The following is a 19,168-nucleotide window of genomic DNA, read 5'->3' as shown; positions in this document are numbered from 1 at the left end:
TGATGCATGTGCAGAGTTGTTTTAATTTTTTGATGTTCTTGTTGCCATTACTGTCATATTTAAATCTCCCTAATGTGGTAATCGTTTCAGCCTTAACCCCTCCTAGCCTGAGAAAACAACCAAAATTTTTTTAGCCTCAGCACTAGTTTCCCCATGAAATGATGTCTGAGGAATGATCACAGAAATTCCATACTGATCATGCATCACTCCTCAGATCTGGATTGTGCCTTTGATCGGATAAAGCAAATTTTTAACCAATCAGATGCACTGCCCAGATCTGGGTAGTGACACATTATCAGAGTATGAAAATTCTGTGGTCATTTCTCAGATGTCATTTTGCAAGGAAACCAGAGGTGGCATCCTGAAATGTTGGCTGTTTTCCCAGGCTAGACTTCTCCTCAGTAGGGGAGTTCAAAATGTAAAACATAAAATAAATAAAAAAAACCTGTGTGTAAACTATGTGCTGTATGTTACATCCATTCTCAGGTTAATCCAATAAACAACCTATTAAGGTTAGCCTTTTGCTTCGGTGAATAGTGGTTTACCTTGAGGATGGAGATACCTACAACATTGTAAGACAGCGTACCTTGTTTTTACCCTGCTAACATGTGCAAGTAAGATCTCATAAAAATAAAAAATACAAAACTTATGTATAACTAATTACAAATATTTTAGTCCCTTGTCTTAGCGCAAGGTCAAACTTTGAAGGCCGCTACCTAGAGTGTTCCCTTTTGACCGTGGGACTAGGCTGGACACAAGGAAAACTTGAATCATAAGAGTTTTTCTGATTTTTATGACAATTATTTTGTACAAAAGTGAAAAATGGCAAGTTAGAAAAAATAATTCTCGCTCCCTCCCTTCAGTAACATCATTTTAGGACTAACCTTGATGTTACACAAATGAATTCCTTTTATGTGGACATTTCTCAAAGCTAAGCTGCCACAAATACGAGTTTTTCACTTGAAAATAACATGTGACATCCTTTCCATAATTTCATAATATTTCAAGACATTCCACCAAGTGCTTAGTCTCCCACACAGCCATTCTTTGAAGCCATGCAATGCTTCCCGTGTTGCGTGACGACGCAAAAAAACATGGCTGTGTAGGTGACTACCAAATGCCAAAACAGTAAGTAAAATATCTGCTTGATGGAAGATGCCATAATAAACAGCTTAGTAAGCCTAACGTAACTAAGCCTAAAAAACAGACGGGAAAACACTTTACGGCAAAATACACATGATCAGGGTTTCTTTTGTAACTGGTGTATTAATTTAAGAGAGGTTCTAAAGTGAATACTCTTGGCAGCTGCCTCAAAGAAGAAAACCGTCCAGCAGTATTAACACCAAAAACAAGTAGGTTTCCTGTAATAATTTCTATCCACACTAATGTTTTTAAAAACTTTATCACTGAATTTTAAAAATGATGTTTTTTCTGTCTCAAGGGTAAACACTATTGAAAAACAAATCTACATGTCAGCTCCAACTTTGTTGTTCGTTTTTTCCTGCATGTCTTTCTCATACTCTCTAACATCATCTATGCCCATATCTGCCAAGAAGAAAGGTACAACTGAGTTTGCTTGACTTCTTCATTTATTTTCTAGAAGACGACTATTATGGCATGATTATTATAACTGTATAAACTTTTAACTCTGTAAACAAAAGTCTTTGGTATTACCATTCAAATGAAAACTTCTGAGCAGAACATTTGCACAGTACTTAATTTTTTGTTACAAATTTACAGAAAGAAGTTAATTTTTTTTGTGAAGAACAGGGTTGTCACTAAGATTTCAAGTTGCTGGGTAAATACAACGAGTAGGCGGGGAATCGAACAGCTAGGGATATCTTTTGTTTCTAGTTTCCTTCTATTTTCCAATAAAAGTAGTCGGGGGAAATCCCTGGCCCCTGCCTCTCAATGACAGCCCTAAACAATCTTTTAGGTAACATTTTTTGTGAAAGTTTTCTTTGGCTATTATTGGAAGTAAAAGGGTTGATAAAAACAGCACTTAAGTACAGCAAGTCTTTAGGGAGATAGCTTGCACCCACCTATCCAATCATCAATCCATGCAAATGCCTGTCTGTGACCAAGTAATAAAATGTCTCGGATAACCTATGGATGAAATGTTCAATCATTTTATTACTTAGTCATTAACTTTTCAAAAGAATTATTTCCAAATTCCTAGCATCCTGTGGAACTTCTTCAAAGTAGTCCCCAGTTCTTTGGCAGTATTACAACTTTATAATTATATATTATTATTGTCTATTTAATAGATAATAATAATAAATAATAATTAAACAATCTTTATAGAGGAAGCTCCCATCACATTTAGTGGTTTTCAGGGCTTAGGTCCTCACTAAAATTAAATAATATTAAAACTTATTACAATCAATCATTAGTAAATGTAGTTATAGTAGTTAAAACATAGTTATTAGTACATTGACCCAATCCAAGAATGGTGGCTATATAGTGTAATATACTTTTATTTTTTGTATCACTGACATTCCTCTTAACATCACAATTCAAAAGAATATCTTATCTCAGTAATGTTGGTGAGGCTGAGTTTAAAGAATTGTTATGATTTTAATAACTAGTCATCATTTTTGAAAAATTATGGGTCAGTCTTCCAGTGCATGGATTTTTGAACTGTCACACTCACATTATGAACAAAGGACTCAACTCTTGAGGCTAGTCCCCAGACATCAAATCTAACAGTGACTAGCTTGTATGAGCACATGATTGGCTGTGAGTCATCCTGCAGTGTAAAAGGAGAAACAAAGAAAAAATTACTCAAGTGAATTCTTTCAACCATTGATTTTAATTTCTATATCTGACCAGGCCTTCTATGAGTTAAGTTGTATGCCAATGAGGAAAGTATTACTATAAACAAATTCGCCTTTGGCCTGAATGGCCTTCAAGTGAAACCCTGATGACCTGACTGCTTATGCCAGGCACACTTATTTCAAAATTGGCTATTAAAAAAACAAGTTTTTAAAATAAGAAACTGACCCAATGATCAGGGCTGTGATTAAGTGGTGGGGGCCACGGTTTTCCCCCACCTTCTATGAATGTGGGTCCTAGGTACTTTCATAGGAAAATAGAAAAAAAATAGAACCAAAAGAAATCCGTATCTGTCTGATTCCACGCCTAGTTGTTGTATTTAGCTGGCAACTTGAAATCTTAGTGACAACCCTGATGATTTTGTGTTTTGGTGAACATTAGAGAAAGGTAATTTATGTGGGTGAGGAGGGGGGGGAGAGGTGGAGTTCTTCTGTTCAAACCTTTTTCAATTAAATGGTAATTGTATAAAAATCTACTCACCCTCCAACCCTCCTTTAATGGACCTCTACCTGTTTTCTTTGATTTAAAATATCTACAGTCCTGAAAGTAAAAAACAAAGAACACATTAAAAATACAGGAAACGTATTTCTAATAATAATAATAATAATAATAATAATGATAATAATAATAATAATAATAATAATAATACACACTTATATAGCGCCTTTCTCTTAGTGATCCAAAGCGCTTTACATTCTGCAAATACTCAGAAAACAAATATTCAAATACAACATAACAGGATTTAAAATCCCAACTGGCAGGAGGCAACCAGTTGGCTATTTACAAGCGTGGCCGAGAATTTGAGCTTGGCACGACCGACAACAAATCCAGCAAGTTGCCAGAGCGGGACTTGAACCCGGGACCACTGGATTGCGAGTCGGACGTGCCGACCACCTGCCTCCTAGAAGATTATAAAAATACATTGGTTGCAGTGGGTAACTGAAATTTCACTTCACATGGACTTAAATATATAAATGGTAGCTCTTGACTACATTGGCCCTTCTGCTTCAGTGAAATAGCACAAATCACACTGCAAGGGAAATAATATTATACCCTTAACTGGTGGAAAAAAAAATCAACAACTTGACGTAAAATGGGGGAAATTGTGTTGTTACTATACATAATCAGTTTTACAAGTGAACAATGGTTGGGTTTGGAGTGCATCATACACTTGCAAAGAAAATGATGGGCTATGAATGGCCAGCTTATAATATAATATGCTCCATCACCTCTTACCTCTTCAGGGGTGTAATGTTTTTCTGGTAATTCATCATATGCTATGTCAACATTTACAACTTCTCTAGATTCAAGCATTTCCTCATTTAAATCAAAACACTACAAACAAATTTAGAATAACAAATTAGATTACAATAAAGACACATGGAAGTTTTATATAACATAGCCCAAGTGTCAAATCTTCAGAACCTTTCTCAACTGTAGTTTAAAAGTTAAAATTTATGATGTAGGAGACCCACATCTTTTCATCCCTGCAAATATTTGTAACAGTTTCCCTACATCTTTAATATCTTATCCAGCATTTATCTAATGTTCAAGGTTTTTTCAAGATCAACAAAAATAAGTTCCCACAAAACAAAAATCAACAACAAAACCATACAAATAAGTGAAAATGGCCTAAAAATTAAATTAATTCAGTGGCTGATATTTGTTAGTTTTTGAAATGCAATTTCACCTCATAGTAGTTTCAATCTGGAATTCCAAGGGCATGGAGGGATAACCCATTTTCGACATTCCAAAGGCAAGGTGGGGGGGGGGGGTTTAAAATATGGAAACCTTCCGTGGTATGGTATGTATATTTGCTGGAAATGCCCAATTTTTTTTTTTTTGATAACGAGTAAGAACAAACAAGAACAGGATACATACATTTTGGCTACTTCCATTGTCATTGAAATATTTTGTTCGTATTTTAATGGAAAATCTTGGTAAAAAAGAACACTGGAAGAAAGGAAAATATACCATCATAAATTACATGTATTACATGCATGTATTTAACAAATCAACCACAATTTTCCATGGTCTACTCTCTTATAGACCATAGAAATGATGTCATAAAATGTTCAAAACTCAAGTGGAACCATGAGCCGGAGCAGATTGGTTTCAAAGCAAAGTTTTGAACATTTTATGGCATCATTTCCATGGTCTTTAAGGGCGAAGACCATGGAAAATTGTGGTCATGATTAGTTTTTTACAATAACATTTATTTTGAGTTTCCTGCAGAGTTTCTTGCAAAATAACGCGCGACATGTTACGTCATTTCCATGGTCTATACTCTCCATAGCTCTCACCCAATCAGAGTGAGAAGCTTTGCTCAGTTATTGTAAAAAAATATCATTTCTATTTAAAGGTCAAATGAACCAAAAAATTGACATATTTTCTTTTGTCGCTTTACCTTCACCAAACACTAAAAAGAACAATGCTAAGTGAGATTTGGGTAAAGATTTTTCTTCCCAAGCCTTTATAGAAAGATAAAAGATCAAAATCCGAGCATTTCCGAAGACTTCACGAAAACGTTTCTGAAATGGCCGCATGATAGACTGGAGACTACGTGACGTCAATGTTGGTCTTTCAGGGAACTTTCAGGGGGGGGAAAACGTTCTGTGCAAGCTTCTGCGCATCCCTTATCGCCCGCGTTTGTTTGTCTCGTTCTGTTGTTCTGTGAGAGTTCTGACCGAGACTGAATGAAATACACGAGGTGCAAACGTTTGTTCCTTGTAAAGGCTTTTGTTGTTGTTGTTACGTTTTGTTGTTTTTTCGTCACTTGAAAATTAGTTTGGATTCAGCACAACCAATGTTAGAGTAAAAACAGATCATTCCGTCAGTCTGAGGTGGAATAAAACGTTTTGAACATTTCCAAACAGGTTTGTATTTTTCTGATAATCGTGCATTCGATTTGTGAGTTGATTTTGTGTCTAGTGCTTCGCCCTCTTTTGTCGGGTTGAATTAAAACCTGCTTGTATTCTGTTATTAGTAGTTATGGTTACTTGTTTTTCATGCCCAGATTTATTTACCTTTGCAGAACCAGCTTTATCCTTGTCTTTAGTCAAAGAACCATAACGGCTAACGCATGCGAGTGACTCCAAAACAATCGACTCTTTGCCCGTAAATAATTCCTGGAGCTGGATTTGACCGCTGAAGCGAGCAAAACAAATCCTTATGTGCAGTTTTCTGCATTTTCTAATGATTCAGTTTGCTGAGTTTAATTAGCTTGAATGAAGACCCTCGCATGGACATGTCAACACAAAGCAAAATTAATCTGCGCGAAACGATCAAGTTTAAAAAACTATGGTTGCTTTGAATCCGATCTTGGGGAAGATTTACTAGATAAAGATTAACTCTTTTTCTGCCCACGCCAAAACTTATACATTGAGGATTTTGTTTATATTTTAGTGATACAATGTACAATACAATACAATGTTCTTTATTTTGAGAGGGTAGATACATGATTAACCCAGTAAAGAGTTTTCTAACACATGGCCCTCAAGTGATCTGCGAAGCTAGAAGTGTACGATCGAGCGTGGGTTTTAAAATATCAGCTCGAGTGCGACAAAGTTCAGTGACTTCAAACACATTGTGGGCAAACTTGAATTTCTTAGGACAGATTATTATACAAAGATATTTTGTTTTGTGTCCACGGTGGAGCTCCCGACCTTATATATCCAGGAGCTTCCTTATATGAACACATTTTGTGAATGCATCTTGAAAAAAATCGGACTTACGCACGCACATTTCCAGTACAACTCAAGGAAATTAGTAAATGTCGTTAAAGTCCGTTTTACTATGAGTATTCTTCGAGAAAATTAGATAATAAGAAGGTCATAACCACAGCGTGCAACTTTTGAAGACAAATTGCCTGTTCTTTCCAGGTTTATGGCCACACAAACCACTTCTGCGCCAAGTCGACTCGAAAAACTCTGTTTTGCATTTCCCGCTTTTTTTCACCTGACCAACATTGACGTCACAAGCTGTTTTTTCCGACAATTTTTCCGACCGCTCTACGAAGATAAGGGCTAAAAAATAGCAATTTTTAATTGCGAATATCTCAGAGATACTTGCTTCAATTGAGCTGAAACTTCATAGTATGTTTATTTGGTTTGTATTAAACACATTTCACTAGAATTAAACGAAAATAAAAAAAGTCGAAATTTTGGTTCATTTGACCTTTAAACTGTATTTTCTAAAACATGTGATTTCCGATAAGGACAAAATAATAATGAAGTATGATTTGAAGTGTTTCATTTAATTGATGTATCAAGACACAGAGAGGACTGCTTTAAAATAATGGATCCATTTAAACCCTTCCATTCTCAGAGTAAAAGAGAGAGGCCTTGTAAACCTGTTCTAACTTTTAAGTCTGTGGATGAAATCCTGTGCAGTGACCATTCGAATGAAATCTCTTCAGCAGTACTTTCACATGGCACTATTTATTTAGTATGTTGTTCTAACTTTTGAGTCTATGGATCAAATCCTATGGTGTTTCCTTTCAAATGAAATCTCTTTGGCAATACTTTCACATGGTACTATTGACTTTTCAGAAGTTGTTTTTACAAAAAGATACATGGAAATTTTGTTGAGTTTTACTTTGGCCATTTTTGGGAGTGAAAGGTTAAAGCCCCTTATTCAGAAACCCTTAATGCAGGAATGACTCTAGAACATCGATCTATGTTTTCTACCCACAGTGCAATCTCACATTAGCTGGTTTCAGCCAAGGCACTGATAGAAATAGGTTAAGATTTCATAATCAATAATCACATGTATGTTCATGCAGTCAGATTTTCCTAACTTATGATCATCAGTCATAGTAAAGCAAATATTTAATATATATTACTCCATCCTTTTGCCTGCCAAATTAGCATTGCCTGATGGCAATATCATTATTGAATTTACAAGTAAAGTAATGTTCTTAAGAGGTTGATAATGAATGAATGGTTTTATAAGTAAGTACTCACACAGTATTCTGCACAGGAATGGATGATGGTATAGAAAAAGAAATAATAAACAATTATTAATCATAATAATCACCCCTGGCCATACAAATAGTTTTAATTTCAAACCCAACCCACACCGTAAAACATTTTACGACAAATTAAAACCTCTGAATCTGAATTTTTGGTGAGTTTACATGTGCAAGGCATGTAGCACAATTATGAATGGTGAAATGGTGAGAAACCTGGGTTTCAAATTAAATTTACAAGGTAAAAATATTGAATGCTTTGCTCTCAAAATCATTAATAAGGAAATCATGGCATGTTCTTTGATGAAAACCTCCTTGTTTTTGTATCCTTAATTTCTTATACAAAATAATTTTTTTGAGCACTTATAACAAACACTCAACACAGTGTTTCATCGGAATGCCAAACACATTGAATCAAAGTTTATGAAACAATAATATATGCCCAATGTGCAGGTTGTATTTTCACTCCTTATTCAGTGTATGATATGAGATGAAACACTGTCTTGTGGTTTCCGATAGACCATATTCTCGAAATGCAGGAGAATAAATGGAATAAAACCTGGAAATCACTTGTTTTGGCAAGTATTGCATTGCAATACTAACAAATCTGCTTGAAATAAGATATTCCGATGTACATTTGTATGTAATCATGTTCATTAAAGTGGTTCTTATTCCGGAATATGATCATTTGAATGTGCCCTAAAAAAATAGACAGTGGTAATGTATACTTAACAGTAATAATTAGTGATAGAAAATTTCTATCTCTAATTATTACTGTTAAGTATACATTACCACTGTCTATTATATTTAAGAATGCAAAGATTTTACCGAACAATCTCTGACTAAAATTGCATTTACCTGTTTCTGTGTATGGGTAAAAATTCCATGCTTTTTCTTCTATATAAAATAGTTTCGGAATGTAGGAGCGAATCCATGCAGGAAGACGGCTGTGAAAAGATAATAAGAGTAAGATTTTCTTTTTTTACAACCTGGAAAGCTTAAGACTCTCAGCAAGTTTTTTTTGTCAAAATTATTTTTCACAAAGAAAATGTGTCACTAGACGCCATCTAATTCTTGGATTTCTGCAAGCAGATATGATATATACTGTGGACTCTCTCATAATGGACACCTCTAAGAAGACGGATGGACACTCATAACAGACACCTCTAAGAAGACGGACACCTTGGTAAAACAGACACTTGCAGTTGGTCCCTCCCTTACTTTACTCTCTTTAGTTGATTGGCTATAAGAGGGACATCACTCTTAGACTGACTGTATATATAGCCACTTATACAAGTATCCTCTTAGTTTGGTAAGAGACAGTCATTGGTGCTTGCTTAAATTTGCACATGACCATCAAAACACAATCACAGATGAAAATCGAACCCAGGGTTTAGAAGAATAAAATTCATGCAACAATGCACAAACTTCTGAAACAAACTCACCTTGATAAATAAACCCGTTTTTCTGTGTACTGTCCAAGGCCATGTGTTTCATCTTCTTGCGGTTCGTTTTTTACCACGTGGACTCCCTCACCTTGTTCACTCTGCTCATGACTGTGTTTGCTTATCATAAATAGCTGTCCTATGTGATACTAAAATATGAACAAAAATTGAATCAAAATACTTGTATAATGCTTGTGTAAGTTCTGTGCAGTTGTCATTCATCTACAGTTTTAGAAGTTACTTAACCAACTTTAAAGAACAACAATGCTCTCCGGACAGGTACGCAACCGGTTAGATACTTGGCCAACATTGATCTTAGGATTTCAGCAACCTTAACAATACTTATTACAGTTGCTTAAAACCTCTCATCAAAGCTAAAACACACAAAAAACTTCTACCAGACTCACAAATTAATTAAATGAGTGTGTGGATTTTACTTTCACACCAAACAGGGGGTAGTTAAGGGTAAGAAGAGATAGAAGGTGGAATCGGCCATTGTCAAAGTAACTTGGCTACAAAATACAACACAAGTATAATGAAAATTCAAATATGATGTGTTAAGGACATTTAAAAGCAAATGAGATGAAACAACAACAACAACAACAACAACAACAATAATAACAATAATAATTCACAATTCATCCAGACTAAAGGACCTTTTACCTCGCAAGGTTAAAGGGGCTGTGTCACGGCAGTCCAGTTCATTTTATTTAATTTTGCCAATTTCTCGCCCTCAATCTCTACGGAACTTAAAGTAAGCAAAGAAATTGACAAAATGACAAACGTAGAGATCCAAGACAAACAATTATGTCTTCTGAGCATTAGTTTTGAAGTTGCAAGCAGCAGGGATCAACTTTGAAAAACTGTTAGGCTGAACAGTTTTCAAAAACCCTAATTTCAATCCGTTTCTGTCTATGACAATCTTCTTCAGTTTTGCCCATCCATGGCATCTGTTGTTTCTGTTATGTCATTTTAACCTTCCTTTAAAGTTTTAAGCCGTTATTTTTATGTTTCTCTTAATTTAATGGGCATTTTGTAATTTCCTAATTTGGCTGAATTTCGTACCACAGCTCCTTTAAAAAACAGAAAAAGCAAAAACAATACAGGGCTCCATTTAAAAAATCAATAGTTTATTTAAAGACAAACCACCTGCAAAAGCAAATAGACTATTTTTATGGCCAAGAAAATGAACAACGAAGCCCCATAACATTTGTGTTTGCATGCAAAAATGGTAAGTTTAGTAGGGGTGGTGGGGGGGGGGGGGGGGGGGAGAGATAATTTTTTACTGGGACATAGTTTAATCTGGGGGAATCAATTCAGGGATTCCAAAAGGAAATTTTATTTTTAATTGCAGGCTTTGTAATAACATTACTGCACCCACCAGGCTTTAAATAACAAATGTTCCCTTATATTTCTCACATGATATTCACACAAAAATTCAATGCATATCATAATTAATGCAGTCCAAAAAATTTGTGAATAATTTAATAATTTAAAGAGTGAGCTGTAGGTCAGCTGTCACGAAATCTTAGATATTATAAATTTAAAGCGCCCTCTTTCTTCAAGGGGATATTGGGCCTTTTAACAGAATTGGAGTGAATTTTAAAGTTTAACATGCAACGTAAATTAAATCGATCTGCGATACCCTCGAAACGTTTCAGCGCATTATTTGTGATAATTTAACACAATTTATTGTATCAAGATTTGATTTCAATCTAATCAATGCCCCATTGAATAAAATAAAAGTGAAATACAAGTGATACACCTATTTTTAGAGCGCTTTGTATTGAGTTTACAAGTTTAAAAACAGGACATTCATGATGTGTTTTATATGTTAGAAATGATCTTTTTAGTGTTTTCCAATCTGTGCGCCCAGCTTTAAGTACTGGAATTACAAAAGTACAACGAACAAAAGTATAAAAAGCATCTCTTTCATCGAATTTACACATCTCTTTAATCTGACTGAATGATTCACTTTGATCGATATTGTTTGAGTATTTTAATTTACTCAAGGCACAAATAAGCTTAGCTAGTTAAGCTTAAGAAATTTCCGAGAAACATCAGCAGCAAAATGCAAGTTGTTGGTCACTGCACTGTTTAAAAGCAAAGTTTATGCCAGAATAACAACCAAACCACCTAGTTTACATTCACATACTTTTTAAATTATCCACGTTTTCTCTTCAGCATTTTTTAAGGTGATCCCACATCCATAACTTACCAGGCGACATGGATCGACCTAAAGCAAAATCGGTTACGTCGACGACCTTTGAATCTTGAATCACAGTCTTTTAAGTCGAAATGTTAGAAGACAGAGCTTTCATCTTGCCAACGAATTAAGGAGATGACGGTTAATGCAACGTTTTTTCTTTAAATTTAGTTTCTTTCGAGTTGAGATCTTCGTGCATACAATCTTTTTTATTTTTATTTTTCCCTATCTGCGCGCCGGTACACTCGAGATGAAGAACAGTTGTCAAAGCTATTTGATTACATTTAGCCATATTATCAATCAAACTTTTCTCTCACCTCTTCCACTGTCATAGGCATACAAATCCTGTACTCCTTCAATATCATGGCTACTCAAATAAGAATTTATAACTCACTGAAAGCTAATGTCTTGCAATCTCGTTACCTCATTCTCGTAAACAATGACCGAATTATGATGTGTGGGAAGATGTTTGATATGTGGTCGGGTTAATTATACACCTTAGCTGCCTCGCCTCCGGTGAAAAGCGAGATGATGGCGTCGTGGGGCGTGTCTGGAGGCGCTTCCTACGGTGGCTCGTATTTTAATACTTCCTAGAATCCAAAACATATCCCAGAATCCAAAAACGCGTCCCAGAATCGTGGGATTCTGGGACGTGTTTCGGATTGTGGGAAGTGTTTTTGGATTCTGGAATGTGTTCTTAGATTCTAGGATGTGTTCTGGATTCTGGCAAGAGCCAGCTCCTGATTCTGGGACGTGCTTTTGGATTCTGGGAAGTGTTTTGTCCCAATACGAGCCAACGTAGCTTCCCGAACGTAAACGTAAGCTTATTGGATCAATCATCCCATAAACTCTCTTCTCCCCAGAGTCTCCTACTGTATAGCAATAATGGAAAAATAGCAAGTGGAGGAGAGAGTCCCATAAAGACTTCGTGTCAATCAGTTTCAGGTCTTGTAGGCTAGCTTAGTGGGCTATGTGTTCAATTACAGTGTAGACTAGCCTCCCACGCAGACATTCTTAAGGGTTCATCACGCGTTCCTGCCCGACAAAACGTCTGCGTGGGAGGCTAAGTGTAGACTCGACTGATTTCAGATACATATATTCAATTTTTCCGCTATTAGGAAAGCACAGGTCGAATTAAAGTATTTAAGTGGTTTAATCGCGATGCTTTTCAAATTACAGCAGCGTGTAGTAAACCGTAAAAGCAAACATTTAACAATTAATTAATGAGGCTGAGTATCTTATGAAGAATTATGCAGATCGAGGAGGGTGTTATCCGTCGAGGCCGTAGGCGCAGATGGCGCAGGGGCTAATTTAAGACCCTGTTTACATGGAGTGGGGGTCTGGGGGACCCCGGTCTAGTGGGGTAGGTTTCTTTTGTTTTGTGTCCCCCAGAGCGTGAAAACAAAAGAAACCAACCCCACTAGACCGAGGTCCCCCACTCCATGTAAACAAGCCCTAAACACAAGGCAGACATCAGTGGCAGTTATCAAGGGGCAGGAAGTTATCCAAAAGGCGGCAGACCTTTATAATTTTGCTGGAAATAACTTGAGGACTCCCTATCATTCATGCTGCCACGCGCATGTTTTTTTCTACGTCGACAAATTCAGTAGAAATCGTCGAGGACGGTACCTCAAAGAAGTCAAACGGAAAGTGTTCTTTCTGGACAAAATTCGTTGAATATACAGACTAGCCACCCTGCCGGCAGACGTCCTTTGGGGTTTCGTTTGTCACGCATTCATTTCTCCCCCACGGATCGTGGGGGAGAAATGAATGCGTGACAAACGAACCCCAAAGGACGTCTGCGGGGAGGCTATATATAGACACGCCTATTGTCTTGTTACGAAAACTGCATGCATCAATAAGCACTACAAAGTGTGTGAGAATGCCAATTATGTTTCTGCTTGGCGGACAGTACAACTAGAGACTGAAAGTCAACAGCGACTGACACGCAACAGAGCGACAAGATCAGAAACTGTAGTCAGCAGAGAATCTATCTTCGATAAAGGAGTTCCTGATTAAGAATACATTTGTAGCTATTGCTGCTGGTGATCCTGGGGAAGAGTACTACCTACTTAAAATAACTGGAAATGGCCCAGACATCTTCGAAAAGGGGGGGATAAAGATGACTGGCGCACGTGCTTTCCAGCTAGAACTGAAGTGGTAAGAGGCCACTTCTTGTAGCGAGGCTCTCATTCACGCGGAGCGTGCGCGGGACAGAGCCCCATACTCATTGAATCTGTTCAACCTCTTTTCATTTGGTTGTCACATGAATACTAAATTTTTAGCCAGTGCTGGTTTCTGCACAGTCTCTTTAAACTTCTCCCCACTCTCAAGTCCTTTGTACTTGACTTGTTCAAAAGAAAATCCGCGAAATGGGATGCACCGACTTTAGCCTGTACCTCCTTTTTCTTAAGTTCTGATAAAGCCTCATTTGTCAGATTTGATATCCCACCCAACTGGTCTAAGGCAATATCGGATGGAACTACGCTTTCCAATATGGAGTTGATTGGTGCGTGATTTTTCTCCACTCCTTTCGACCTTGAACCACCTCTTTGCTGACGACTGTCGCCAGTAATGAGTATTTCCACTTTCTCCTTTATGGCTTCAAGTTTGTTCAAAATAGTATTTTAAATTTCACTTTGATTTTCACCTGGTTACAGCTAAACCTGCTCTTTAGAGATCTTTCTCTAAGGTTCAAAATCCTTCTCCCAGTCCGAATTTCCTATCCTGTAACCATCTTGAACGCTCTCTGTCGGCCGTGGGGGCTTATGGAATATCACTCATTACTTGCAATGTATTGTGGTCTATGGCGTTATCGGCCTCAGCATGTTTTTTAATTATTTTATTTGCAGATTTAAAAAAAAAAACTGTGTCATATAAATTGTTAAGATACAAAAAAAGGATGGGTGATATAAACAAAAAAGAAAAAAATGTACCAAAACATATAATTGTTTAAATACAAAAGAAAGAAGGGTGATAGAAACAAAAAAGAAAAAAATGTAACAAAACAGAGAATTAAAGAGAAATGAAATAAAAAAACAGAGGCGGATCTAGGGGGAGGGTGCAGAGGGTGTGAACCCTCTGCCCCTGAGATGACCTGCAGCTCTCTAATACAACTGCACGTAATCTGTATTAAAATTTGTTTACGTCACCAGTCATTCCCTATATTTGGTGCACCCCTGGATCTGCCCCTGACAAAAGAATACAATTATAAACAAAAGAATTGAAAAGAAAAAAATGAGAAAAAAGGCGGTAAGTATCAAAATTTTACCAGAAAGGAACAAAATTGCTATGTCGTTATTGGGCCACCTTACTGCTCAGTGGTGGATCCAGGGGAGGGGGGAGGGACACGGGGGCCCCAGGCCACCCCTTATTTTTAAACCAAAATAAGGCCTGAAGGGCCGAAAAATGGAGACCGTTCCCCCCCCCCTTTATCTAAGGGTCTGGATGACCAGGCCCCCACATCCTTATCTCTAGGTCTGGATCCAGCACTGCTGCTCACTCCCATGGGCGTTGCATGCATTTTTGCCATCTGCATGACTGAAAATAGAGTTTGCAAAAATAGAGAGTGAAAAATAGAGTCTTTAGGCCAGTCTCCACTAATCAAAACCAACTCTGATATCCTCCATCCCCAATTATATGGATTATATTAATTGTAGAGCAAAAATTGAAGAACAAAAATTGCGATGTCGATTCAAAACTTAGTTTGCCAGTTTTAGGCACCAAACCTAAGTATCATCATTTGCTTTGACTTTATAAAGCCACAATGAATTATGGAATACCATTGAGAAAATCTGTAATGACCCCTGGCTGCCATCTTGCCTCTGTATTTTTCAGAAATCTTGAGCCAATGCTAAAATTCCAAATTTTGACCTCAAAAGGACTTGGTAAATGGGCCACAAGTCACATTCATATAGTTTTTAGCAGGCCTGTCTTGAGACTTTATCCGCCTGGATCGATCCTACTAAATACTACTCAAAATGATTTGCCTTTTCCAGTTCTCTGCGATTAACATACTCTCACAAACGAGCAGCCGGAAATGCCTCTAATAGATCCTTCATTTTGATATTCTCATTTTCTTGAGCCTTGATCAAGACTGAGCAGTGCAGATACCATTATGAACATGATCCTGAACACTGTTACAACAGTCTGTTACTTGCAAAAGAAGTTTCTTTTAACTGTTTTAGAATTAAATTATGCACTTCCTGGAAATCTTTCACTTATCAACATCCTCATCAGAGAGCATGTAAATTGGTTTTGCTTGCTTTCTTAGGCGTTCTTGAGCTTTTCTTTGTTTTCTGTTTGTTTTGGGGACTGCTGTAGGAGGCATGTGGATCTGGCAAAAATAAAAAAAATTGCACATTAAATGAAAGCAAACATACCCTGTGTAAGCTTTATTCCACAATGGTGACAGTATTGCTTTTCTTTTGTATTACGTTAACAAGCCCTTTGTATCTGAAGAATTTAAAAGAACTTTAACATACCTTAAAATGAGGCAATTATCATGAAAACTGAAGAATAACTTTAATTGCCACCATTTTGGAATACGAAGTATTAATTTTCATTTCATAGGTTTTTGTTAATAATTTTTTAATAACATAATTTTATAATAATATTAATACATTCTTTACACAAAGGCTTACCAGTCTTGGGTAAGGAGATCCATAGTGAAGGGCTACAGGAAAATATAAAAATTATATCAACAATCATTACTGTTCAGTGTTACAGTTCACCTTCCATTAAGCGGCCACCCTCTATTAAACGGCCAGTGATCAAAGTCCCAAAATATTAGAAAACAATGGGAACTTAAACCTGTACTAAGCGGCCATGGGCACCTTTTGGCCATCCCAATAAGAGTTCTCCAATTGTTGTCACCTCTATTAAGCAGCCATCAAGCACCTGATACATTTAGTTTGGATTTATTTCAAAATGTCCCAGGAACCATACAAATTATAAATAAAAAAAGTCCAGATTTTGAGATACAAAATGGGCTAAATTTCAAACTAAAGCACAGGAAAGCTCAAAAGTCCATTTTTATCCAGGAGACTTGGTGACCCATATGGGAGAGCGGAAGATCAGTACCATATATCTGGTAGACTCCCAGATTATCCGGGAGAGTTGTTGGCATATATGCGATTGTGGACCAGTAATGCTGCTCCTGTCGCATGTTTGTTTCAAAATAACGGTGATATTTCTGCCAAAGATTTTGCTCATGTTATGCTAATTTATGACGAACTACTATTGAGTGAATTTAAACCCCCATTATTAAATGACCATTTGCCAGTGCCCTGAGGGTGGCCACTTAATGGAGTTACAAGCAGCTCAGTCAAGAAACTCTATACCCTATGTCAAATTAACTCAGTCAAAGGCACCGCAAATAGATAAATAGCTGAGTTGACTTCCAGGTACCATCAGAAGCCCATGGATTCATTCAGCTTGAGAGCATTTTCTTCAGTATAAATCTTATGTAAAAGTGATCTTCACAATTGCACCTTTTTTAAGGGTTAAGTATGTAGCGCTACAGCTACTGATAATTAAAATTTCAGCACATACCAATCTCAACTCGAGCATTTGCTTCATGAATGTGCATCTTAATCTCCTCTGGGTCAGTTATCTGTAATATTTTAACAGAGATGTATATTACACGTAGTGAATGTGCATTTGGGCAATATCGTCTAGCTTGCACTGACTTTGTTGAGTTACCCAGATCATTACTGCTTATAGGCCAGGCCTGAGTTGTTCAAAATGTGGATAGTGCTATCCACCGGATAAATCTCTATCCAGTGGAGTAACACAATCCGTTTTTCCAAATACTTATCTGGTGGATAGTGATTTATCCAGTGGATAGCGCTATCCAACGTTTGAACAACCGGGGCCAGGCCCATAAACAGGTGCATAGCTACTACACCAGTATACATGGTTTAGCTATAAAATGTTGCTGATAAATAAGAACCCAACGGAAAGAAAATGAACAGAAGGGATTATCAATGCTTATGTTGAAGGATATGGCCGCAACTTAGAACCTGCATGGAGGACTGTAGTATCTTTGGCCAAGCAACGCCAAAATAGATGATGATGATGATGATGATGATGATGACGGTGATGACAATGATTTGATAATGATGATGACAATGATATATGGGATGTTATAAAACAGTAAGAAGATTAGGAACGGAACTGAAACTTAAAAACAGATCTTGGCATTAACACAAAGGGTTGTCAACTATGGGCAACAGGCTGGGATGGGGTGAGAAACAGTCATTTTGATACAAATTTGTTTCTGTACAAGTCGTTTCGATACGACCTAAAGCACTGAACTAACTCCTCTGCGACTTTGTCATGACATGTTTTATCTGCATTCGTGTGACAATTAGCTGGAACAACTTCTTACTCAATTCACCAGCGTGGGATTTAAGTTTCTTCCTTAGAAGGAGATCTGAATATCTTCCAGATATAATACTCACGTCCTTTTTTCCACGGAACAACTTTCGCGCTTCGTCGCGAATATACTGTCTCTCTACCTCAGTGTCTGCTGCTGTCGTAGCTTGCCATTGCCGAGCTAATCGGAAAATTCGACGATATAATGATAGGACTTCCCTCCTAAACATTGGTAGGACCAGTTTTGCCTGTTATAAGTTATGATCATGAAGGAAAAGCCTGAACATCATACTGTTGGCCAAAACCAATAATGATAATCAAGAGAATACTCCATGTATCGCTACACCAACTGGATCCTAAACTGGTACTATTGCCTTATTTCATACCGCGCGAGAGCCTGGCACTACCCGATTTCCCGGACTTTTTAAAAATGGCCGATAGTCAGAGTGAAAACTCGAACAAAAGCATTCTTTTTCGAAGAAATATTGATCAATTTTCCCCAGGAGAATCTGCCTAAACTTAATAAGGAAAGGAATTTCTGCCATGCCCTGGAGCCGACACTGAGCAAGTGCAAGCAATTGTTCGATGAACAGGGCGCTCGAACCAAAGACAGCTGCAAAGGTGATTATAAATTTTCTACATAAAAAAGAATCCTCTGTTTAATTCTACCCGCATCTGTAAAGTAGAGGATCATTGCAGGCAAGAACACAGATGTTATTGTGTACGTACCGATCGTAACCTAAGTATGCTGGAGCAAAACTTAAAAGGGCAGTACAGAGGGGCTTACCTGGATTATTCCCGTCGAGGTAAAGAGTAAGAGAAAGGTACTGAGGGTAGTGAACTTTGTGGCGTTATGTATGTTAAACCTAGTCTTAAATCACATGCAGGGAGAATAATAGTCTCCTTCGCAGCCGTTATTAGGGTCGTCACTCGTCACGCAACGCTCCTGGGGAGGAGCGTTGCGTGACGAGTGACGACCCTAATAACGGCTGCGAAGGAGACTAGGAGAATAAGGGGCTAGTCTATACTCAGTGCAAGCTAGCCAAAAGGTAGGATGCAGGGGCGGATCCAGGATTTTTTTTAGGAGGGGGTGCACTCGTCTCTTGCTCTACTTCAACACCAATAAACCACATAGTTCTTTTTTTTTTTGCAGAATACCAGTTGTATTAGAAAACCGCAGGTCATCTCAGGGAGGGGTGCGCACCCCCTGCACCCTCCCCCTAGATCCGCCCCTGGGATTTACGTGACGTTCTTGATTGTGATTACAAGGTGATTGCCCAAATTGTAAACATGCGGCTCTTAGACCCAATAAGTTACCAAAAAGAGGCAGCCCTT

At 37.4% G+C, this 19,168-nt stretch overlaps 2 protein-coding genes across 2 annotated transcripts; both read right to left on the bottom strand.

Moving 5' to 3' along the window:
• Positions 1 to 3: 3 nt before the first annotated feature.
• Positions 4 to 11,940, bottom strand: LOC140941276 (cytoplasmic phosphatidylinositol transfer protein 1-like). The gene is made up of 10 exons (XM_073390255.1): positions 11,773 to 11,940; positions 9,250 to 9,398; positions 8,663 to 8,751; positions 7,800 to 7,807; positions 4,717 to 4,788; positions 4,072 to 4,170; positions 3,316 to 3,375; positions 2,654 to 2,749; positions 2,043 to 2,106; positions 4 to 1,545 (listed from the first exon to the last, which is right to left on the bottom strand). Exons 1-10 carry the CDS (start codon positions 11,818 to 11,820, stop codon positions 1,466 to 1,468), a joined length of 765 nt encoding a protein of 254 aa, XP_073246356.1. The 5' UTR covers positions 11,821 to 11,940; the 3' UTR covers positions 4 to 1,465.
• A 3,243-nt stretch (positions 11,941 to 15,183) lies between these two features.
• Positions 15,184 to 18,148, bottom strand: LOC140941286 (LYR motif-containing protein 1-like). Its single transcript, XM_073390269.1, has 4 exons — positions 17,920 to 18,148; positions 17,009 to 17,069; positions 16,099 to 16,130; positions 15,184 to 15,791 (listed from the first exon to the last, which is right to left on the bottom strand). Exons 1-4 carry the CDS (start codon positions 18,061 to 18,063, stop codon positions 15,672 to 15,674), a joined length of 357 nt encoding a protein of 118 aa, XP_073246370.1. The 5' UTR covers positions 18,064 to 18,148; the 3' UTR covers positions 15,184 to 15,671.
• Between the last annotated feature and the right edge of the window lie 1,020 nt (positions 18,149 to 19,168).

The sequence above is a fragment of the Porites lutea genome, chromosome 6, assembly GCF_958299795.1.
Source record: "Porites lutea chromosome 6, jaPorLute2.1, whole genome shotgun sequence".
In the NCBI taxonomy this organism is placed as follows: domain Eukaryota; kingdom Metazoa; phylum Cnidaria; class Anthozoa; order Scleractinia; family Poritidae; genus Porites; species Porites lutea.
Note: the sequence above shows the minus strand (reverse complement) of the source record. Positions and strands in the feature narration are given on the sequence as shown.

Coding starts and splice junctions, on each gene's coding strand:
- LOC140941276 (XM_073390255.1), bottom strand. CDS start 11,820: ATGATATTGAAGGAGTACAGGATTTGTATGCCTATGACAGTGGAAGAG. Junction 4,171..4,716: donor ACAATGGAAGTAGCCAAAAT/GTATGTATCCTG, acceptor ATTTGTTTGTAG/TGTTTTGATTTAAATGAGGA. Junction 2,750..3,315: donor CATTAAAGGAGGGTTGGAGG/GTGAGTAGATTT, acceptor TTTACACTGCAG/GATGACTCACAGCCAATCAT.
- LOC140941286 (XM_073390269.1), bottom strand. CDS start 18,063: ATGTTTAGGAGGGAAGTCCTATCATTATATCGTCGAATTTTCCGATTA. Junction 17,070..17,919: donor TGTTCCGTGGAAAAAAGGAC/GTGAGTATTATA, acceptor AAAATATTACAG/ATAACTGACCCAGAGGAGAT. Junction 15,792..16,098: donor GATCTCCTTACCCAAGACTG/GTAAGCCTTTGT, acceptor TATTTTTGCCAG/ATCCACATGCCTCCTACAGC.